The sequence below is a fragment of the Strix aluco genome, chromosome 19, assembly GCF_031877795.1.
Source record: "Strix aluco isolate bStrAlu1 chromosome 19, bStrAlu1.hap1, whole genome shotgun sequence".
In the NCBI taxonomy this organism is placed as follows: domain Eukaryota; kingdom Metazoa; phylum Chordata; class Aves; order Strigiformes; family Strigidae; genus Strix; species Strix aluco.
In genome coordinates, this window is record NC_133949.1 from 7,938,328 (window position 1) to 7,961,458 (window position 23,131).

General features: G+C 52.8%; 1 protein-coding gene across 4 annotated transcripts in view; it reads left to right on the forward strand.

Moving 5' to 3' along the window:
* The window catches only part of ATP2A3 (ATPase sarcoplasmic/endoplasmic reticulum Ca2+ transporting 3), a 59,712-nt gene that overhangs the window by 16,655 nt on the left and 19,926 nt on the right, over nucleotides 1-23,131 (forward strand). For all 4 annotated transcript variants that reach the window (XM_074844881.1, XM_074844882.1, XM_074844883.1 and 1 more), the window contains exons 2-10: nucleotides 3,385-3,402; nucleotides 3,834-3,916; nucleotides 7,231-7,335; nucleotides 8,089-8,227; nucleotides 12,058-12,138; nucleotides 13,145-13,230; nucleotides 13,769-14,233; nucleotides 20,114-20,202; nucleotides 22,850-22,952. In XM_074844881.1, coding sequence (XP_074700982.1) covers nucleotides 3,385-3,402; nucleotides 3,834-3,916; nucleotides 7,231-7,335; nucleotides 8,089-8,227; nucleotides 12,058-12,138; nucleotides 13,145-13,230; nucleotides 13,769-14,233; nucleotides 20,114-20,202; nucleotides 22,850-22,952 — 1,169 coding nt within the window. The remainder of the gene's footprint in view (nucleotides 1-3,384; nucleotides 3,403-3,833; nucleotides 3,917-7,230; nucleotides 7,336-8,088; nucleotides 8,228-12,057; nucleotides 12,139-13,144; nucleotides 13,231-13,768; nucleotides 14,234-20,113; nucleotides 20,203-22,849; nucleotides 22,953-23,131) is intronic.

Below are 23,131 nucleotides of genomic sequence, written 5' to 3' on the forward strand. Positions count from 1 at the left end.
ATGCCCTTAGAGCATCTCTTATCGATATTTTGCAGCCCAGACTGGGCCATGGTCACTGTGTGACATGATGGCACAGCGAGGAAAGAAGTTGCGATGTGACAAGCTCAGAGCAAGTTGCAAATCCTCAGCAGTCCCAGGAGCTGACTGTGTTTTGTGTCCCTGCAAGGCAAAGCCAGTGGAGCCGGGGCTGCCTGCACCTCTCCGCTCAATAACCCAGAGGAGAGCACACTCTTCTGCTGGTGGGAATGGTCCTCTGACATCCAGACACCCATCACCCCATTGTGGTATCTCTACTTTCTTGGCTCTGCCCTCCAAAGCCGTGGTGCAGAAGAGCAGGAGCAGAGAAACCGCAGATATGCGTCCACAAGCTGCAGGTCTCTCACTGGGACTGCTCAGTCAGGAAGCTGAAAATTTATGGTGTGAGTGGGTGGCCCTGTTTTGGGATACTCTGAGAAACCGTTATCACTTTCTACCCTTGGTGGTGTGACTGCCTTTGTCTTCTGGCCGTGTCGGGGAGCTTGGGCACAGAGCGGGATCTCTGTGCTGAGCTCTGAGCCACCAACCAAATAAAGGAATTATTCAGGTGCCAGCCAGGAGTTTCCATTTCGGCCTGTCTGCGCTCAGCGTGTTGTCCCAAGGGAATTGCAGATTTAGGATTTTGCTGGTTCCCTGCCTGCGGCGGGTTTCCCAGCTGGGTGAGACATGGCAGCACTGCAGCTCGGCACCAGCTCTGCTGCCCTGCCAGGTGCCACAGGGCTGACTCACATAAAACTTGTTTTTTGGCAAGTAGCAAGCCCTCTTATTTCTAGTGAGACTTTGGAAGCGAGAGGGAGAGGCTTCAACCCCAAATGTTCCTGTTTTCTGGTGGGTTTTGATCAATTCAGACCCAAAAATGTGAGTTTATTGTGACTTTCTGCCCCTTTTCTCTGGGTATTTGGTGCAAAATGGGTGCTGAGCTGCCACGTGAAGCGTGATGGAAAGAGTCGCTGATGGCAGGGGAGGTGCCTGGTTGTCAATACACTCAAAATTGGGTTTTTTTGGGAGGCGCCTGCAGCAGCATTACTAACGTTTGAGGTTTGGTGACGGATGGCACAGTGTCACTCTACCACCGGCGGTATTTCGGCTGGCTGCCCCGCTGCACGTGTTTCCTCCTGAGTTCACAGAAACCCGTTTTCATGGTTTAATCAAGAGCTCGTGCAAAGTCCCTGCTCTGCAAATGGCGTCGCTGCGGCTCTTCATGCAAACACCACATGGGAGAAGCACGAAGAGGACCACGGCTGCTCAGGGTGGAAAGTCACCCCTGGGCACCCCGGCAGAGCCGAGACCTATGGGAGCCTCAGCCACCTCCCTCAGGGCACCCGCTTGTCCCGAGCCCTCTCACCTTGCACGTTTGCACCCTTAAAATGGAGTCTGGATGGAAATAGCAGCAGCAGATCTCTTCTACTTTTAATTTTGGTGCCTCTCTGGGCTGGGGAGAGGAAGCTGGGGGTGGAGAGAAGCAGGCTGCAAAAGGGAGAAGAGCCACTTTCCTTCTGACATGCTCTGAAGAGAGATTTGAAATGCCAAAGCAGCTCCAAGTTTTTATTTTATTTTTTTTGCTATAAGAATAATTATAGGCGTTACATACTGGTCTGTTTCTCACACTGACAAGGGCTCAGAGCAGCCTTATCTAGGAGGGACGTGGGTTTAAAACAACTTGTAGTAAGTGTGTCTGTGAGCACTGAGGAGCTGGTGCAGTTTGAAGCGTAAGCACGTAACACGTTCAGGCTTCTTGTTTTTGCTGGTTTGTTTAGTGAAGGTGGGTTTGGTTTTGCGTTTTTTTTTCATTTCTCTGAATGAAAATAGATGATGGAAAATAGCCAAGCGGGTTTCACTTCCTGCTCTCGCTCAGGGCTCTGTGCTAGGGGTGCTCGGAGACAACCCCATGTTTGGTTCAGTGACAGGGCATCAAGCATGTCTGCCTTGGGCTGATTCCTCTTGAACTTCAGCCAGTCCCTTATTGCCTCCCAGAAATGCAAGGAGTTGGAGGAACATCTTGTTTTATTATCACCCCATGGGGTGCAGAAGTAGGTGACAGACAGTGGCGGCTTTGGGACAGCTCTTCGGGAGGTTTCTGCCTGAATTTTTCCCTGTTGGGAGGTTTGGGGTTGGGGTTTTCTGTCTGGCACCCTCCCACCCCAGAGCACCCAAAGGATGGAGGCAGTGGGTACCCTGCCCTGGTGTCATGTCACCTCGGTGCTTTCCCTTGAAGCACTGTGCGATGCCTCTGAGCCACCAGCACAGCCCTCCAGAGCCTTTGCTGATTCATGACTTGGGTTTCTCCATCTCCAGCAAGCTCTGCTGTGCTCAGCAAATCCTGGATTTCCTTTTCAGTGAGACAGCTGCAATGTCTGTATTTCCCCCCCTTGGGCAGTTGTCAGAGGTTCTGGTCCAGCTGCGAGCTTCCCTCAGAGCTGCTCTGCGGGCAACCAAAGGATTCACCCTGAAAGTGGGAAGAGTGGGTGCAAATGGAGATGAGCACCCATCAGCAGCCAAAACAAGGGGACGTCACTCCTGAGCCCTCCCTGGGTGCAGGACCTTGCAGTCCTTGGCCAAACCTTGCCCACGGCAGGGCCAGCACATCCATTACTGCACCGGTGAGGAAGCAGGAGCGATGCCCTTGGTGGGTACCAGGGTTTGTGCAGTGCCCAGTGGCCGTGGGACCCTTCAGTGCATGTGGTGTATGAAAATAAGTCATCCACGGGGATGTGGGAGTCTCAGGGAGACCGTTGTGGGTGTTTGGAAGCCCTTGGGGTTTTTTCAGGTTCTGCAGATGACTGGGCTCGGGTTTGGCTGAGACCAGTGTGGATGGAGGCTCTGCACCTACTGGAGCAGATTCAGGAGGATGGCTTGGACCAGCTGAGCATCAGCTTTGGATTTATTTCCTAGAGAATTGCAGGCTGTAAATTACAACTGATTAATAGGAGACGTGGTCTGAAAGTTACAGTCCCCAGCAGGTCCATACTGGGTTTCTGGCAGGGCGTTTCATGGGGTGGTTGGACCTCTGTGTCCTGGATTTGGAGATGGCAGCTCCTGAGGAGTATTTCTTAGGCAGGCTGACTGCAGGAATAAATGCTGCCAGAGCCGCTTGCAGCAGGGAAATGATGTTTCCCTGGTGCAGGAAGCGTCTGGTGCTGCTTACTTGGTGTCAGACTGAGAAGTTTGAGGACAAGCTGTCTTGATGTGGGAATATGTGCAGAACAAGTCACGTTTTGGGGTACTGATTGGACTGCTGGGACATCAGGGAAGGGATTGCTACTCTGGGCCAAAATCACTCATTAATCTTTTTATTTTTATCATTTTTTACTTTGTTACATTCACTGGGCTGTCAATGAAAACCCACAGAGCTCCCCGCAGAAGAAGGTAAGTCATGGGCTGAAGGTGAGGGTGGGTACATGCCCTGAGTCTGGGTGAAGGGTGCTGGGGGTGAGGAGGGGGGAGTCTTTGGGGTCTTCTAATCTTGGTTTTAATCCCAGAGAAAGCTGAGCTGACAGCAGAGCTTTCCTGTGATGGCAAGGCTACCAGCTGTGAATAGAAACACAGAGGATTTGATTTCTGTAGTTAAAAACAGACATAGTAAAGCCAGGCCAATGTTGTTTAATATTAGAGAGAAAAATCCCCCATGGCAGCGCTGGATGTCCTCACTAGTGCCCACAGCCGATGGACACTGGAGCAGCTCTGCTGCAAGCGGCAGATGGGGTCCTGTTGGTCTCTGTAGCCTCAGTGGTCTAAATTACCTGTCTCTGGGGTTTTTTTGTGCACTGACTGTGCTTGGCTTCGTGTTTTCTCACCAGGAAAGTCCCTCTGGGAGTTGGTGCTGGAGCAGTTTGAAGATCTCCTCGTCCGCATCTTGTTGATGGCAGCTTTTCTGTCATTTGTAAGTACCCCAGGCTGGGGGGGTGGGCACCTTCCAGGGCACATACGGACCCAGGTGGCAGCCAAGTAGCAAAGGAGCCAACGGAAGGTGCCTGTTGGATGAAGGAGATGTAGCAGCACTGCAATGGTTTTCCAGGATATAGTGACAATATCATTGTATCTACTTAAAAGATGAGACACTAGGATTTTTCAGTAATTATGATCCATCCAAAAATGATATTGAACAACCACGTGGGCTTCTTTCTATTTCTCCCAGACTGTACCAGACAAAGTCAGAAAAGGGCCATGGAAATGTTCAGTCCTGGGCGCATTTTGGTGGGATGCTGAGTGGGATGGGTGTTCGCCCCAGGTACTGTGTAGGGTTAGGGTTAGGGCTTGGAGAGAGCAAGTGCAGAGCCCCGGCAAGAGTGAGGCTGCAAAGGGGCTGACAAGGGCAGGTGAGGGCTGCCCAAAGCTTTCAGCTCTGGGATGCTTTTTCCTGTGATCCGTAGTTTTTTGTCATTATTTGTAGACTTAGGTCCTTTGGACGTGTCTCTATCTCGTTGCAAGATTGTTACCAACAGTCTCCTATGTTTTTAGGTTAGAAGGTGCCTTTGTTACTATTTCTTTTAACTTCCCTCTTAAATCTATTCTATGTTTTCCCTTCGTTTTTGATGCCATCCACTTTCCTGCCCCCATACGTGCAGCCATGGCCGGTGTCTGTGCTCCAGCTCTTCACTGAGTTAGGACCCAAACTGCCTATTTGCAAGTCCCTTCTCTGATTTTAATTCTTCCTGATTGCTTTTCAACCCCATCTTCCATCCAGTAAAATATGTCTTGTGCCTCAACTTGCATAGATGGTAAAACAGAAAGGGAAAATTACCCCATTCTTTATGTTTTCCTTGAACATTTTTGAAAGTATTAAGTTACAGCATGACCAGATCCATGTTGGGATCTGCTGCAATGGAGGACACTGTCTCTGACACATGGAGATGTGTGTGTCCACGGTGCAGATATGTTCCTGATGTAGCAGCCAAGCTGTTGAGTTTAGCTGATCCCACACCACCTCTTGGCATTACCATGCCCAGAGAGGGCTACCAGGACGTCGCACGCCTTACTTTTTCCTGGCCAGAACGCTGGGTTATGCATGATGAGAAGTGAGGGCAGCACTTCAGGTGCCTGAGGCTGACTCTGAAACTCCACGTACCACCTTCACCACCATTGGGGTGCAGGCAGCAGGATGGGCACCTGCCTGAAGTGTGTGCATCTGCCTAGGGAGGCAAAGACAGGGCTGGGAGAGTTTCCAAACCCCATGCGTCTGCCCTCCTCAGAGTGAAGTCTCCCTCCCAGAGCCCTTCTGCTCATTTTTCAATTAAAAATAAAAATCCAATCTGTTTAATATTTTTTTTTACGTTTTTTTTCCCTCCCTCTGGCTGAGCACGACTGGCAGTGTTTCGGCTGCTGGCGTGGGAGGTGCCTCCTGCCTGGTGTTTGCTGCCTTCCCGTCCTGCCGCATGGCTGGGAGGGTTCAGAGATCCTGGGCTGGTGATGCTCAAGCCGGTGGTGCTCAGGGCAGGTGTCAGGTATGGCTGGGCCCAGCGCAGGGTGTATAGATTTCCTTTAAACCTTTGCCAATGTGTGGGGCAGGGTTAATGCTTGCTGACAAAATACGCCTCCCAGTTCATCGTGCAGCAGCAAAACGTGACGTTTTGTTCGGGTAATGTCAGAGAGCTACTTAGGATTGGGTTCTCCTTGTGTTTAGCAGGGCATAAAGCCCAGCTGAGGCTTCTCCTGCCACCAGAGCTGTTGGTGTGGTGCCTTCAGGGTGGTACCATCCAGCTTCGGCTTCCCCAGATGGTGTTATTGCTCACCCTCAAACATTTCCTTCCTCAGTGGTGTATCTGCAGTGAGGCTCTTCTCCCGCCTTCGCTAGGGGAGAGGCTGCATCCCTACGTGTCTTTCCCAGGAGGAGCCCTGATTTACCCCCTGCACCTCCTGCAGCACGAAGCAGCTTCTCCTCCCCGGGGCACGCAGGCAGTCAGCCAGCAGCAGGTGCATCACCAGGTTCAGTGAGCTGGCACCCACGAGTGCTGCTGAGCTCCTCTGTGCTTAATAATGCCAAGAGGTGATGTGGGATCAGCTAAACTCAACATCCACAGGATTAGCAAAGGTGCTTTTATGGGTGGCACTGAGGAATTGCAATATGAACCCCTTTGTACTTGCTCTCTGTGGTGCCTTGGAAGTGCTTATCATCAACGGCACCTCACTCCCCAGTTGCTGATTTGAGCCTTATTTGCGGTGCCCAAGTACTAAGCTCAGTTTTTTCCACAATCTACCTTGGGAGCAACTCTGTATGAGGAGACATTTCCCACCAAGCCACTGGAAAATTACTTATTTTTGACTATACTCAAGGTGTTTGGCAGGGGGATAGCAAAGCCAAGTCTCCTGTCCCCTCCTTTCGTATACGACTCATAGGCAGATAAGGAAGGAGACTGATCCCTTGCAAGGTTCCATACCTTCCCAAAATAACTCGCAGTGACCCCTTTGTTGGTGAATTTGCAGAGCTGTTGCAATATGGTTGATGGCTGAGTCTGCCGTGGTGGCTCTGCTAATCGGTAAAGCAGATGTGAACCCCTGTGTCAGAGGTCCTGTGTGCCGGTGCCTCCGCTGCAGAGCAGCGAGGTGTTGCTATGTTGACACAGCACAGGTTGACAAGCAGTTACATGGAGCTGTAATATTTGTGAGTGTGTGTGCTTCCCTTGTGTTATGGTACGAGGCCTTTGTGGGATGGAGAGGGGACTCAGGGTGGTCAGAAGCCATGAGGTCAGGCCCTGCTCTGCAGAGCTGCTCTTGCTGCATCAATTACCTATATTGCATTGCTTAACTTCTGCCCAGGAGGGGCTTCTTGGAGGCTGACCATGCTGCAGGCAGTGACCGTGGTGGCTGCCCAGCTGCTGCTGGCAGCATCTGTTTGAGAAGCCAGCAGTGCTGCTTGGTCTCCCCGCTCATCTGCTCATCCACGGTCTCCACATGGGTGCACTAAACAAAAATAGATGTTTTCCTGGTGCAAATACTTGTTCAGGTTTTGCATGGGCATTGGCTCCAGCCCTGCTCATTTGATGCATTAGGTTATCCCCAGCAGAAGAGTGGAGGCACCTGAGTTAAGATATGGCAAGTCCATGCTTTAACCAAACCATGTGGGGCTGGCCACCACTCTGGGTTGTCTTCTCTCCACCAAACGCCATGTGTTGGTGGGCTCTCGTTTCTGTCCTTCTTAAAATGTTGGCACTTGTTGTTTCAACCATGTTGTGGTCCTTCTTTTCTCTTGCCTACCAGATCCTGGCCTGGTTTGAAGAAGGAGAGGAGACCACAACGGCGTTTGTGGAGCCCATCGTCATTATTATGATCCTGATCGCCAATGCCGTGGTGGGTGTGTGGCAGGTAAGTCACAGCCCTCGTCACTCCTGCCCCACAGGTCTCTGCTCCACGTGGCTGAGACACTTCAATTGAGGTCTTGTTGGTTCTTCAGTTGGAAATTCATTTCTCAAAAGTTCAGTTTTTGCGTTGGCCAAGCTGCCCTGTGCCCCAGTGCAGATGCTCAGTTGTTGGCTGCCTCTTGCTTCGTTCCTTCAGTCTTTCTTTGGTGACTGTTGCAGTTAGGAGTTTAGGATCTTGCACTTACCTGCCATCCAGGCAAACACTGCTTGTCTCCTGGCCACAACCAAATGCATTTTCCAAGGGAAGCTTTTTTCCCTGTCCACCAGAAAGTCATGGTGGCTGCTGCCCCTTGCCTTGCTGTATCCCTCCTGGGGGATGAGCAAATGCCTCAGCCAGCAATGCTCCTCTTCTTGTATATATTCACTTTAAGGCCACTTATTTATCTGAAGCTTGATCTGAGGTGAGGTTGCTGGGTGGGGAGAAATACATCTGGGTGGGATATGCTGCTTCCTAAACCAAGAATGAGAAAATCAAGCCCAAAGGTCCATGCAGCATCCAGGACCTGCTGTGATTTAAGCCAGTGGGGCCATTTCAGAGCAGCTGAAGAAGACACAGCACTTGCCCCATCCATGGTGCAAATGGACGCCAAAGCCAGGGCTGGGGTTTGGGTGCTCCTGTCTTTGCAGTGGGTGGGGAAGGAGTCTGCTGGCATGAGCACCCCCACCGCTGGCAGCTCTGCTCCTCCTCTGCTTGCAGGAGAGAAACGCCGAGAGCGCCATCGAAGCCCTGAAGGAGTACGAGCCCGAGATGGGGAAGGTCATTCGCGCCGACCGCAGCGGGGTGCAGCGGATCCGTGCCCGGGACATTGTCCCTGGGGACATCGTGGAGGTGGCAGGTAGGGTGCCATCACCCCAGGGCACGTGGTGGGATGGGGAGGTGGTGCTGGCCAGGGGGGCTTTGCTGATGAGCACCCTGTGGTCCTCATGGTGGGAGGGCTCTGCTGCAGTGTCCGGGCACGTCTCCTCTGGAGGCACAGCTGCTGAGTCACCTCGGTGTTGTACGCTTGAGATCTTGGTTTCTCTTTTCAACTCCAGAGAGGTGAAATGATTTGGGCCGAAGCTGGGGCTCATCAGCTTGCCGAGACTTCACCCCGAGCATAGGGTGGTAGAGAACAGCAGAAAAGAGAAAAATAAAGTGTGTATTTCTGGCACAGGTTTTGTGCTTTGGGAGGGTTTCCCCGTTTTCTGGAAGAACTGGAAGAACTTTTAACTTTCCACCAAGATTCCTTGTCCCTGGAAGCGACTCTCCCACATGCATCCCCCAGACAAGGCGCGGTGACGGCCGGGTGCTGGGTACCACACCAGTGGTGCCAGGCGAGCGCTCCGCCAGCGTGGAGGGGTTCAACGCTGCAGGCAGCGGCGCTGGTCCTGCCTGCGTGGGCAGATGTCCTTGGTAACTGGGGTTTGTTATTTGGGGAGGGCAAGAGAAAGGGGACTGACTGCAGGGTGCTTTTGCCTCCCCGATCAGGTTGTCCCCCTCCAGCCCTTCTGTCGGGGTTTCACATTCAGCGAAGGATGCCTGGGGGTGTCCTGCCTGCCCCACCAGAGCTGAAGAGGATGAATTTCAATTATCCCATTTTGTTTGTTCATTAAACGATGCTGTAAACCCCCAGAGCCACAAACCTAATCCTCTCCTTTCCTCCTCGTGGCCCTGCTAGTGGAAACATGCTGCAATCCCTCCCGCGCCCAGCCAGCTCACTGTTATTTATGTCTTCCAGTTGGGCTTCAGCTGGAAGATGAACATAAAAATAATGCGGGGAGGATCAAGCAGAGGAGTGCCGGCCAGATCCTCAGCTGGGCGAGCTGGCGGCGCTTCCAAGCCAGCTCCAGCAATGCACTCCAGCTGCTGACCTGGCCTTTAATTAAATTAATTATTAATTAATTAAATTCTGCCATCTTTCCCCAAATCAAGTGCTTGCTGCCTACTCGTCAGCAGCTGAATATTACTTTTTAGTGGCACAATCAACATCATGACAGGGAGAGAGAGAGCTGAGCTCTTCTCTGGAGGGGTTTGCAAATTAATTAGCAAATGTTGAGTTTAGGAGGTTATAGTAAGTGGCAAGGATGCTGTCAGGCTGTATGATAGGGAAGTGCACCAGGAGCAATAGCTGTGAATGTGCAGTGGACATCCAGGTAACATCCTGGGGACGGCAGGGACAGCGCAGGCAGGAGGGACTGGCTTCTGTTTGCAGGTGCAAATGCAATAAATTTGGCAGCCGGGAGCTGAAAACCTGCTGCAGTAAGACAAGAGGGGAATGATGGCTGCATGTTGCAAGTTGGCAAGCTGTTTAAACCCGGCTGATTTTTGCCCTTTTGTAACAAGGCCATCGAGGTGAGTTCTTGTGCAGGCAGCTGCACAGGGCTTAAACTCAGCTGCAGCGCCAGCTCTCTGCCTTGCCCAAAAAGTGCAGGCAGGGCATCACCAAGGGAGCTCTGTCAGGTGCTGCACCACCTGCCCGCTCCTGCTTCGCTCGGGCAGTGCTGGTGGCCATGGCCACCCCATGTTGTCTCCTGTTTCTTTCCCTTGGCTTTTGGCACGGGGTAGACTTGCAGTGCTTGGGCGACCGGCACATGTTCAATAGCTGGCTCACGGCACCTACAGATGTCCGTATGTCTGTCCATCTGTCCTGCGCCACGCAAGTCTCCTGGGATGCCGCCGCACTATCTGCCCTTGAGTGGATGCTACCCCCATGGCACCGGGGCTCAACACTGTCTCTAGATGCTGGCAACAGATTTTTCATCTGCAGGTTTAGATAATGTTTACAAACCCTCCCCCGCCTTTCCCAGGGAGGAAGAGGAGCTCTTTGCTCCCTTTAAGGTGCTCCAGCTCCCTTGAGCAGATGCGATGTCTGAGTCTATGCACGAAGTGAGCGTTTTGGGGGGTTCAGTGGCTCCCTATGCTCAGCACCCCCCATCTCAGACCCCCCAAAAATGAGTGTAACGGGGAGTGATGCGTGTCTGTCAGGACAGCAGATGTTGCATGCCACATCCCACAGCGCTCGGATCTGCAGCTGGAATAAATGGCTGGGTGGTGGAGCAGTTCCAGCCCCCCTCCCGCTGCGCTCGGGGGGGGGGGTTTACGAGCCCTGGGAGGAAGCGCTCGTTAAAGTCTGGGATTTGAGACCATCGTTAGCGGCCAAGCCGGCAGTGTTGTGTAACGTGATGTAAGGCACTGCGAGCCAGGACGCTCTCGGCCTCAATATTTCCGAAGTGCCGGAGCGCAGTTGCATCCAGCTGATAAGGGAGCAGGAGGAAGAGCTGGGAGGAGGAAACCCAGCGGGAAAAGCAGCTTTAAATGGGTTTTCTAAGGAAGCATATGAGCCTTGGTGGGTGGTGATCAGTGGCTGTCAGTTGATGGGGCTGCTTTCACTCACAAGCACTGTGCCGTGCCAGGAGACCCATGGATGGCTGTTTGTCTCAGCCACAAAAGGTCTTCCAATGTCATCAGCTTCCAGTCAGCCCACAGAGCCCTGAAACGAGGTTGAGAGTGGTGTTGAGAGACTTGGACTGCTCCAAAATGGGAATGTTTGAGGGTTTTTGCAGGGAAGAAGCAAGATAGGGGTGCTGTTTGGGTTTTGCAGGGAAGAGGAGAGATGGGGAGGTGGCTGGACAGGTGATGTGGGGTGACAGGCCGGGGTTTGGCTGGAGGGCAGAGGGTGTGATGCTTCGTGCCCCGAGGACCACATGCCTGCATCTCTAACTGCAGTGGCTCTGCTCCAAAAAGAAGAGAAAAGGTGCCTGCCCTTCTGCCCGCTCGCTGGCAGGAGGGAAGTGGGTGCTCGTTGCCAGTGGTGGTTAAGGGGGTCCCAGCCATGGTGGAGGAGTGCATGTCACTGCAGAGGTGCAGCCAGGGCAGGTGGTATGTGGGGCCTTGCTGGGCCCCCACTCGGGTCCTCTGCTCACCTGGCCACCCCATGCAGAGCTCCTGCCTTTTCTGCTTGTCCTGGCAAACCTGGCTTGAAGCACGGTTAGCTTTGCCTGGGTGGCAGCTGGGGAAGGCGATGGGCAGGGCTGGCAGGCAGGTCACTGCCCTGGCAGCATCCCTGTGCAGCAGGGAGGGGCAGCACTTGGTCCTGCTGAATTTTGCAGAGGAAGGTGGTGCTAGAAACGTGTGGTCGGTCCATGGGGGACGGGGGAGGGTTCCTGGCATGGCACAAATAACCCCCTTGGCCGCAGCGCTGCTGCTGCCCACTCCCTGGGCTGGCTGCTTTTGTGCAAGGTAATCCCCTAAAATTAGAAATTCCTCAAGATGCCATCCCTGCACTGCCCAACTGCAACTGATAGTGCCTCTTCCCAGCTTTCTTTTTTTGATGTTTAAATTTAATGAAATAAGCTTTAAATGCAGAAAGGAGACATCCCAGGGCAGGACCCTGGTTTACCACAGGCTGTACCCCTCATTGGCGCAGGCTGGGTGCTGCCGTGTGCCCAGGCCACCTAGGGACACAGTGATTCACAGCAAAAGCCACTAGCTGCCCTGGAGACTGGACAGTTGAAATAGGAAATGAGGGAAGGCAGCAGGAACTGAGGTGCAAACTGTTGGCCCCAAACCTTGGGGCAGAGCCTGGCTATGCTAGAGCATTTAGGGTTTACTGTACCCCTTCCCTGGGGCAGCGGGCACTGCTGGTCCCACCTGATGGAGCTGCTCTGCTCTTCTTGCCCCTTGTAGTTGGCGACAAGGTGCCAGCGGACATCCGGATCATCGAAATCCGGTCCACCACCCTGCGGGTCGACCAGTCCATCCTCACAGGTACGTGCAGGCGACTGCTGAAGGCAGAGATTTCCCTCTGCCATGTGCCCTGAGCCAAATCTGGGGACTGACACTGAGCTGAGCGCTTTTCTGGGGTGGGAAACGGGTGGGAGAATGAGATTGAGGACCTGGGGAGGTCTCAGCACCATCTAAAAGTCATGGCATAGGCGAGATGTGCCTGGTGCTTGGCCATCCCTTCTGCAAAACATGAGGCTGTGCCGTGAGACAAGGGGGGTTTCAAGAGGGGCTGTCCCTGCCCACGCTTCCCCTGTGCAACTGTCACACGATGACTGCTGGTGCATGAGGCTTCGTGACTTCAGGGAGAGGTGACGATATTTGGGGCTTTTTTTTTAAGCACTGGAAAAGCCCTGAAAGCTGATAATCTATGATATTTCAAAAATTCTCTCTCTCTGCTGTCAGGGAAGGGCAGTGAATGATCAGATGACAAAAAGGGCTTCCAGTATTTCAGCTCTCTTGTGTGATTTTTTAAAGTCATCAAGTTAGGAGATGGCAGCCGGGAAGGAAGGGCAATCAAAAAAAATGTTAAAAACACAGGAGAAGGAGCCCAATCTCCTTGAAACATGGCTTTGTATTAACTTAGTTCTCCAAGGGCAAGAGGAGATGCAGCAAAAGGGCAAATCTGCAAAGAACAACATATAAAACTTCAACAGAAGTGCTTTGGGCACCTTTCCTGTTGTGCTGCCCTACAAACCCCATCTGACCATGCAAACCTGCGCTGCAAGCCAGTGGCTCCCTGGCGTGGGGGTTAGGCCCCGTCCACTTGGGCTGAATGGGGCCTCGGGATCCACACAGGTCGTTCTTCTGCAGCCCTCATCTTCAGAGTGCCTTGGCCCAGCTCTGACACCCCCACAATGGATGTTTTGATGGTTTGGTGGCAAAGTGCTGCTTTAGAAAGCTGCGGGGATTGTGATGCAGGCTCATAGCAACATTGAGCAGATGCTGGAGAGGAAATGCAGGTGGTTCATCCTGCCTCTTGTCTTGGCAGGGGAGTCTGTGTCGGTGATCAAACATGCTGACCCCATCCCCGACCCCCGGGCTGTCAACCAGGACAAGAAGAACATGCTTTTCTCCGTAAGTCCCTTACGCCTGTCCCCACCTCTCCTGTGGTTTTCCAAAGAGTCGCTAAGTGAAGAGGCTGATGGACGTGGGAGATCTCTGAGCAGTGAAAGGGAGTGTATGCATGAGAAAAACCTGAATCCATAAAAAAAGCCCCAAATCCATAAAAATGAGGACCTGCTTCCATGGGATTTCATTTGGGCTGTGGCACATGATGCCCTTAAATACCTTGGGCAATCTTGGCGTTTTTTCTGTCATGTAGGACACATTATAGATGGGGAAAAGGTTTGTGGTTGAGCCTTGAGCTATTGCAAATTTGGGTTTCCTCCTTGCTCATGCTCCTCTTCGGCAAAAGTCAAGTCCCTGAGGGGCAAGAGAGCTCTTGGAAGGCCTCCTGCTGCTTTAGGGTGGGTTTATATAAAATCCCAGGATGTCTCATTTTCCCCTTAACCAAGATCTCGTGTCTCCTTCCACAACAAGTGACCCATTTCCCCGCTCAGGCCAAGCGGTTTCATGCCCACATCTCCACTCTGGCCTCTTTCTTCCCTCCCAGGGCACCAACATCGCAGCTGGGAAGGCTGTAGGGGTTGTCATTGCGACAGGGGTGTACACCGAGATTGGGAAGATCCGAAACCAGATGGTGGAGACAGAGCCCGAGAAGACCCCCTTGCAGCAGAAGCTGGATGAGTTCAGCCAGCAGCTCTCCAAAGTGATTTTCCTGGTGTGCATCGCCGTCTGGGTCATCAATGTCAGCCACTTCAGTGACCCTGTCCATGGGGGCTCCTGGTTTCGGGGGGCCATCTACTATTTCAAGATTTCGGTGGCACTGGCGGTGGCCGCCATTCCTGAGGGCCTCCCGGCCGTCATCACCACCTGCCTGGCGCTGGGCACACGTCGCATGGCCAAGAAGAACGCCATTGTCCGGAGCCTGCCCTCGGTGGAGACCCTGGGTTGCACCTCCGTCATCTGCTCCGACAAGACTGGCACCCTCACCACCAACCAGATGTCCGTCTGCCGGGTGAGTCCTGGGGGCATTTCGGGGTACAGGGGGGATGCTTTGTAAGCCCTCGAGCGCTCTGCGTTGCTCCATCCCCATCCTGGGGTGATGGGCTTTGCTGTCCTCATCAGACTTGTTTCATGTTAGGAATTTGAAGGTGAGCATGAAAGATGGTTTGTAGGAAGACCTGAGCTTCCTCTCTGCCCGACTGGGGGCGAGGAGGTTTATGGCTTCTCTAGGTCTGGTTGTAATTAGAAAACTCAGTTTCATGAACACACCATTTTGGAGGTGCCATGTTGCAGATTTGTTTCGGCGCTCCCTCTCCAGAGAGCATTTCTTCCTGCTGGGATGTGGCATTGAGACAGAGCTCCTGGAGACGCCAGTGCAGTTGGCCTCCTCTGCTCTCTTGCCCATTTTTCCCTTGTTTTTAACCAAACCAGTGAGAAATCCTGGACCATGCAAAATTACAAAGCCTGGACCTGTGAGGCCAAAGCTTGGAGCGTCACTGCAATGTGTGGGTCTGTGACAAGCTCACACGGAAATACAAGGGGTTAAGAGAAGGTCCCTGTGACCTGGTGAAAAGGTACTTCAGCTACCCGTGCCCGCCTGGCAGAAGGTCTGCCATCAGCACTTGTGTGCAGCTCTGGCTTGGACTGAAAAGCATTTCTGATGGAGGGAGCCCTGGGATGGTTTGGCAAAGAGATTGAAAGCTCCTGGTCTACCAGAGGGTTCTGCTCCCGCATGCCTGGCTGTATGGAGAGGTGACTTGTTAGGAAAGCCTGGACCATCTGAGTACTTCTCAGTTTCCCCATTAATCCTCAAGTCTCAGGAAAGCTTTTTTTCATGGCCTTGGCATGTCGGTTTTATAGGAAAACCTTGGAAAATGTGTTGCTGTGGGGAAAAATGGACCTGGCCACCGTTCCTCCTCTCTGACACTTGTGTGGTGTGGTGGGAAGCTGTGACCATGCTGCAAGCTGGCCGTGGGCTTTGGCTACTGGTTTGCTCAGCACAAACTACAGATGACTGGAAACGTCTGGTATTTCTGCCCTGTAAATGGTTTAAAACGAGACACTGCTGGAACGAGGCAGTGACCAAGCCACCCATGTCTCACTCGAGGAGGTTCCCACCAGCCCATTTTCTGACCCAGTGATGCAGAGAAGCACGTAAAGGGTGACCCCAGTGTTTGGGGTCTCTTTAGCTCTGCAGACTGCAGAAGGAGAGGTAGGAGTGACCATGCCTTCCCCAAACCGCTTCCTACCAGAGGATCTGCTCCTTGAACTTGGGAAGAAGTGCCACCATCTCCCAGTGTGGTGCATTTGGGAGAGGCAGGATTTGTGATGCTGAGACAGGGAGAGGGCAGGAGGGGGACAAAGTGGGGCAGTGGCACCCAAGAGAGTTTTAGCATCGATCATCATTTGCGGAATGAAGTCGGCAACTTTGCAAAATAAAACCCCAACACCTCAATTTAAAATTCAATGTTTTCGCCACTCCATCTCCTCACAACCCTGTTCCGATGTTATTCACTTGGCTGAATCCTGACTCCCAGGGAGTGATACCGAGAGCCAGGCTGGCCCCAGGACACACAGACACGGCTGTTAATGTTTAACGGACAGGGATTCCCGTGTTGACGCAGGCAGCACGGAGGCTGCCGGCGGCTCTGCCGAGCGGCGGGTGGGTAAATATTTGTGCTGGGCGGACGTTGGCATGTCCTGGATGTGCTGCACCAAGCAGCTGGTTCAGCCACAGGGTGAAAAAACTAGGAAAGCCTATCGATAACCTGGAAGAATGTGTTAATTGAGTGTGATTTAATTAAATCATACATTAAATTTGGGTGAGTGCAGCTGCTCAGCCACAGGGTATGCTGCCGGGCGGTGCTTGCCCTTTACGTCTCGCTGCCAGCATCAGATCTGTAGAGCTGTAAAGTGACTCTTGAAAGGCTTTCGGTCTGTTTTAAAACCCTCAGCTGTTTTTTAAAGGCTGCACCACTGGCTCTCGCTTGGTGCCTGGGTCTCGTGGCCGGGCTGCTGGCTGAGCCAGCTTAGCAGACACGTATGGATCCCAGGTGGTCAGCAGGGGTGAAGCTGTGTCCCCCAAATGCCCGTGGGTGTTAAGTGCCCACTGAAGTGTTTTGTGCTGGGGGCCTTGTCCATCTGGGGTGGCCAAGACTTTGGTGCTTTTGCTCTGACCTCGAGTCTACCCGAGGTCACAGCTCTGCAGTAATGCAGTAAAGTCACAAACCCACTTAGTAAATCAGATTAAACCTGGGGTTTGTGTCGCTCACCTTATGGTCATCAGGACCACCATCTCCCCCAGCCCACGATGCGGAGCAACCAGGACCAGCCTTCTCCCAGCCATTAAACTGTGCAGCTGGGAGTGATGGGAGTCTGGCAGGCGGAGAAGGGGGCAGAGAGGCATTGCAGCTCTTGCACGTTTAAACCACTCTCCTAAAACTTGCAGCACTCTTTTATGCATCACAACTTAAGTTTCCAGGAGCACAAAGGTGGCATTTGAAAGTCAGGACCTGAAGTGGAGATGTGAGTGTGGCTGTGCAGGCTCGGGGCTACTGCTGCGTGGGGCAGAGCAGGACGGGGCTGGAGAGGGGAGATCCTGGCACCTCATGTCGGGGAGAGGGAGGTGGCTGGTGAGTTTGGCTGTCTTCAAGATGGCTGGTGTTTTGGGGAACAAAAGCAGAAAAGGGTTTATTTTCAATGAACCTTGTAGCAGAGCCTGGATGTGCTAACTCCTGTCCCCGTTGCAGCTGCCCAGGAGCTGCTGCAGGCACTATTTGCTTTTTAATCTCCAGGACACTGTGCCTTGATTCAGCAGTTTTGTCTGTCTAAACCAGTCACTAATTAGTGGGGAACCTTGCTGGGGGCTTCCCAGGGGCTGTGGCTGAGCTGCCGGCTGTGGCAGTTGCTGGTGGGCGCCTGTTGGCCGGGACTGCTTCCAGCGCAGGAGGAAAATGATGCTGATCCGTGGGATGATTGATGGGTAAATGACTGATGATTACAGCCTCTTACTATTCCAGACAGCAATCCTATCTCATCTGCCTTTTGATGAGTCGTTCTTTTAAAGATACTACCAAAAATACGGAAATGTGGAGATGTATCCTTCGCATCTCTCTTCCCCGCAAGCCTGCAGCCGGATGCCATGTGCTGCTCCGGGGATGGTGCAGCCGTTGCCCTTTGCTTTCTAAAAGTACACACCAGCAGCGTCAGGGTGTGGGGTACAGAGCTGGGGCTAGGCGAGATCTGCAGGGCAGAAGGAGCGATGGCTGGAACACTTTTGGAGCTGGGTGTGCTCTTCATAAGGACGTAGTAACGTTTTCCTTCCGATCTCTCTGTTGCATGAAAACCCCAAATTGCCGGCGTGGTTTTAAAAGGGTTAATAGCAGGGATGTGAGCAGAGGGAGGCCCTGGGGTGATGCTGGCTGGGATCCCCTTGCTGGATGCTGGAGCTGGTGTTCACCATGGCAGCGCAAGAGGTCAGGCAGCCCCTCTGTGAGCATCTCTCTTCGGCAGCCTCCCCAAACCGCTCAGCAGGACTGTGGCACGCAGCTTTGCCACCTCCTTCTATTGCTCCTGTTATTATTTATATTATTTTTGTGATGGAAACCCTACCTATCGTCTTTACAGATTAAGACACAGCTATTTCCTCTGGACTGTTTCCACTGCCTGTAAACCTGCCTCCTTTTCAGCCTGGAAATATGCCGAAATATCTTGCCAAAACACCTTTGCAATGCCCTGGCCACCCCCTCACTCTGCCAGTCACGGAAGCTGGGAGCAGGCAGGAAATTTGATATAACCTCTGGTTATTGTGGGTTATGCAGCACCTTTTTTAAATAGGCATGGAAAAATAAAGGGCCTAGAATTATTTATTTTTTTTCTTTTCCTTTTTAATAAGAAAGTGCTATTGTGAAAGTAGTAATTGTTTTGTAGCCATGAGCATTTGAAAGCAAACAGGCCCATATCAGGCAAAACCATCAGTGGCTAGGGTGGATGCTTTCAGATTTTTTAATAAATGAGTCCAGTTGGTGTTTCTGAGTGCAGGAGTCCATTTTCTGATGAGACCAGGAGATTTTGGCTCTCTAGAAGGCCAATGTCATTAGACATTTCAAAAAGAGATGAAGGATGCTTAGCCTTCGAAGGTCCCTTTTGATGTTGTCTCAAACTGGGCACCGCACTTTGCCTCAGTTTCTGGAGTCTGTCATCTCAGGGAGATCAGTCACCAAAGGAGACAGGATGTGTTTCAGCTCTGTTTCTCGAGGTCCTTCATGTGTTAGTGTTTGCACTTCCTGCCAGAGGAGCTCAGAGCCTCAACAGAGGACCTGGGTCATCTCTTCTGCAACCCTTTGGCTCATGATTTTCTTCAAAACCTTTCAGGGATGCTGAGGGGCTCCAGGATGGGCTCTGGGAAAGAAGCTGAGGGCAATAGCCCAGCATCAGCATATCTGCAAATAGCTATGAAGCAGTAGAGCCATGGGGAGGTTGCTTTGAGCTCAGAAGTATTCACACAGGAGATGTACACTTTGAACCTCCTGCTTTGATTTGCCCAAACCTGTAAAATACAGAGGTGAGAAAACCCACCAAGGCATCCTGGTGCTAAACCTGCTGTAAACGTGCTTCCCCGAGCTTGACCTTTTTTTGCTTGGCTTGGCCCTAAGCTTGCACCTGGGGATACCAGGCTGTGTGGGGAGGTCTCACACGCACCAGCCAGCATGGCTGCACTGGTGGGGTGTCGTTGTATTATGAACAATAATTAATAATAACAGTAAATTAACCTCTGTTAGTTGCCGGAGGAAGCACGGAGGAGAGAGAAGTGGGTGGTACCTGGAGCTGTTGCATCTCTGGTGCTGAGCAATGCCTCCCAATTTCTCCAGCATCTATTGCTTCCCTCTCCTGGGCAACATCTCAAATAACCAGAGGAAAAGAAATAAGGAAAAAATAATGGTTTGAGACAGGGTGGAGGGGGGACAGTTGGCCCCACACTCACTTTCTGGAGCTGCCGAGGAGGTTCATGGAGCTGAGGAGAGCATCGCTTCCCTGCAGCCATCCTCCCTCCTGGCTGCTCCCCACAGGCAGTCGTGGCTGGGGAAACGCATTCGTCAAAACAGTTTTATTAATTTATTTATTTATTATGTTACTTTTTTTGCTTCAGCATGGGTCAAAAATTACAATTAAGCAGAAAGGAGCATCGCTGAACTGTCGCCTTGGCTGGGGTTGGGCACTGCTCTTGCTCCTGCTGGAGGCTGCCCCAAAGGGTGGGCTGTGCTGGGAGGGGGCAAGGGGGGACTGGGAGAGCTTGGGGAGAGGGGGATTTTTATTCTGTTTTAGGTTTTTTGGGGTTTGTTGCTCTCACTATAGCAGTAAGAGTGAAACTGGAAGGAGTTCGAAAGACAAAAATCACTAAAAATAGAGTGTGTGGGACTTTTAAAGCTCCCCAGGGCTTTATTATTGAGCTGCCACACTGCCAGTGCCCAGAGCTGTGATCCCAGGAACGCACAGGGCAAGCTGGTGGCCGAGAACTGGCTGGGAAAGGGTGGCAGGGGCAGCTGGTCGGATCCTGCCCCACAGGGTCTTTCCAGGGCGGCTGGGGCAGGAGTGGAAACCTGGATCAGGCTCCTTCTCTCTCCAAGAAAAACACAAGCACCTTCTTAGGAACTGGCTCGGCATTGCTCCTCTCCGATGGAAAAAAAGAGCTGGAGGAGGTGAACATGAAAAAGGCAGGGGAGAGCTGGAAGGATCCGTGGACGGCCAGGAGCGGTGGGCGACCAGGGTGGGGGCTGAACCCAGTGCCAGCAGGGCCATCGCTGGGACAGTACCGGCTGGCAGATCTCCAAGCACACAGGTTGTGCCAAAAAATCACTGCCTAATGCTCTGTCTCCATCTTTGCCCCTTGCAGATGTTCGTTATGGAGAAGGCGGAGGGCGCCCAGTGCAGCCTGCACGAGTTCAGCATCACCGGCTCCACCTATGCCCCCGAGGGACAGATGTGAGTGTGGGTCCCCTCCGCTTCAGGGTGGCCCTGGGCTGGCAGCATGGTTGGGGGGAGGTGGGAGGGTTGAGCTCGTGGCCATGGCTGGGGGACCCCAGGCTCGCCCCGTGAGCTGGGGAGAAACAGGGGTTTTCCGTGGCGTTTCGCAGCAACACTGAACCCTGCCTATGGAGATACCTGCCGGGCACTGGTTTTTGGCCATGCTGGTCTTGCAAGAGTTGGGTGACTGTCCTTTGCTTTTGGTGGGGGCCAGGGCAATTGTTTCACTGTCCCTTGCCACCAGCCCCTGCCCGATATGATGTGGGGGGTGCACACCCCAGCTCTGCCTACCGCCACCTCACCGCCCAGCAAAGGGGCTCCCCGCGCTCGGCTCTCCCTTCGTTAGCAGTCCCAGTAAAACAAGCCTGCTTTTGATCCAGAGAAGATGGCAAGTGTGGGAATAGGGATGAACAAGGCTTTTCTCAGAACGTGCTCATTCTCCAAATTTCTGAAGCCTGTGCATTTTCAGTATTGGCCAGCAACTGTTGCCCCCGCCCCAAGCAGGACCCAGGGCCGGCAGCTTGTCTGGGAGCCGCGCCGCCGGCAATGTGCCAAGGGACTTGCAAACAACTGCAAACCCCGGCAGAAAAGTGCTCCCTGAGCCCCGTGTCCTCGGCAGGGACAGCCGAGATGTCTGCTGTGCCCGGGGCACAATTCTGCTGATGTCAGGACATGTTTCAGGGGAAATGTGGGCTTTGCTGAGCTGCAGCCGAGGGCAGGGTGTGGGAGCCAGGGGCTTTTCCCTGGTGCGTTATTACACACATGGAGTTTTCTGCAATTGTGTTTGTTTATTCCCCCTCCTTTGAAAGGAGGTGATGCTCCCCAGTGTGGGGAAAGTCTGGGAAGGAGGAAGATGAGAAGCTCAGCCAGTGGTTGGAGCACTCTCCACTCCCCTTTGCTTTGCTGTGTGATCCCAGGCACGTTCTTCTCCATGGTCTCTTCTGCTCATCTGTGGAGCAACTATAATTCATCCCAGCCTCAGACTTAATTTCATTAATATTTATAGAACCAATTTGATCCTTGGCTCAGAATCTCCATTAAAAAGTGAGCCAGGTCATAAGCTGCTATCAATCAGTGCATTTCAATTAAATGAGGAAGACTGAGGGGCTGAACTCATGTCTACTAACCTCTGAAGCTCAATGTCCCCTCTCCTCTGGGGACTGCCTGCAGAGAGGCTCTGCATTGGTCTGCAACAGTTCTGTTGCTTTGGAGTTTTGCTTCTGCCCTGTGCTTGTACTGCGCATCGAGGTGGGTTCCAGGGCTCACTTAGGTGTCACGAAGAGAAACCCCCCACTCCTCCAGGGCTGGTGGGACCAAAACTCTTGTTTTGCTTTAGCCTGGCCTCAGTGTGGGGGATATTACGTGCTTAACCTTGGCTTTGCTCGCACCCCTGTGCAACACCAGCTAGCAGCACCTTTGCCGATGCTCTTCCCAGCACGTGGGTCTCGCCCAGCTCCGTGCAGGGGCAGCTGATGATGAGGATGTATCCCCCATCCCTTCCCAACAATAGCCAGGGGATCACATGCTGCAAAAGCCATCCCCAGTGTTTCCACCTCCCCAAACATCAAAACCCATCCCAAAGTGCCTGTGGGCTCGCTCCTCCACCCGCTGCCTTCCCCTGCCCCTGAGCCTGGGGCCAGGCAGCGTCCTCTGGGCAGGAGGCAGCGGCTCTCCCCTGCCTGCTCTCAGCCCAGTGCGGCTTCTTGTCCCTCAGCAAACAGATTTTTCAGATTTTCTTGGCCGCTCCCTGTTTTCCGCTCCTAAGCTGTAACAAGGGCTCCAAAATGTTCTTTCCATTGGGAACCAGCAGTGGAATAAACTGATCCTAATAAATGCCTGACAAATTATTTTTCCAGCAAGCAGATGACCGGCTGGGTTTATACAGCTCTAACCTGCAGTTACCCCTCCTGAAGTGGGGATAAATTTTTATTTCCCCTGAAAACCACCGCTGCCATTTCTGCCACCAGGCAGCGGGTGAGGAGCAGAATCTGGCTTGACTGATGCGTTCAGGGCTGCTCATTTCCAGTTTGTGCTCCTTTACATAGCAAAAGAGCTGCTCCTTAGGAAGCAAAGGCCACAGTTCACCACTTGCTTGGAAACAGCCACAGCAATGCAGTTGTTAAATTTTCTGCTGCTTTTAAATGCTCCCTTGGGGGCCCTTGGGCTCACGGGAGCACAAAGCAGCATCACGGCGAGGAGAAGCGACTTGCTGCTGGTCCTACAGCTCCTCAAGATCCCCAGCAACTGGAAACCTCTGGGGGAGTGAACATTCACTTGAATTTCTTTTCCCCTTTTCTCATCCATGATCTGATTTTGGCAGCCCCTGATTTCAGGTCCAGTGCTCTTTTGAGCTCCTCTGCAGTCCCCTTTATTCTGGGCCACTTCCAGAGTTTGTTTGCCTCCTGTGGTATTTTATTTGTAACTAGTCCTGCTCCATTTTGTAAAGCACAAAATGCAAACCCAAGCATTTACTGCCAAGCCCGGGGCTTTAACTGGGGTCTTTCTCCCTCTTTTCAGAAAATTTTATGAGGGATATGTAGGAGAAGCTGTATTATTTGAACGTGTAAGCTGGTGTAAGGCTTTGGGGGTTGTTTTCTCCCCGCAGCCTGAAGGACGAGCAGCCGGTGCAGTGCGGGCAGTACGACGGGCTGGTGGAGCTGGCCACCATCTGCGCCCTCTGCAACGACTCCTCGCTGGACTACAATGAGGTGCGGGGGGCACCAGGGCCGGGGCGGTGCGGGGGACCAACGATGCTCTTCCCTGCACTTTGGGGCAAAGCCAGTGGAGGTTTGTCCCTTGCGATGCCCTTCCCTGGCTTCAGCTCATCCCAGGGTGATGCTCGGGGAGCTGCAGGATGGTGCAGTGGGCAACAGCATCCTTAGTCAGA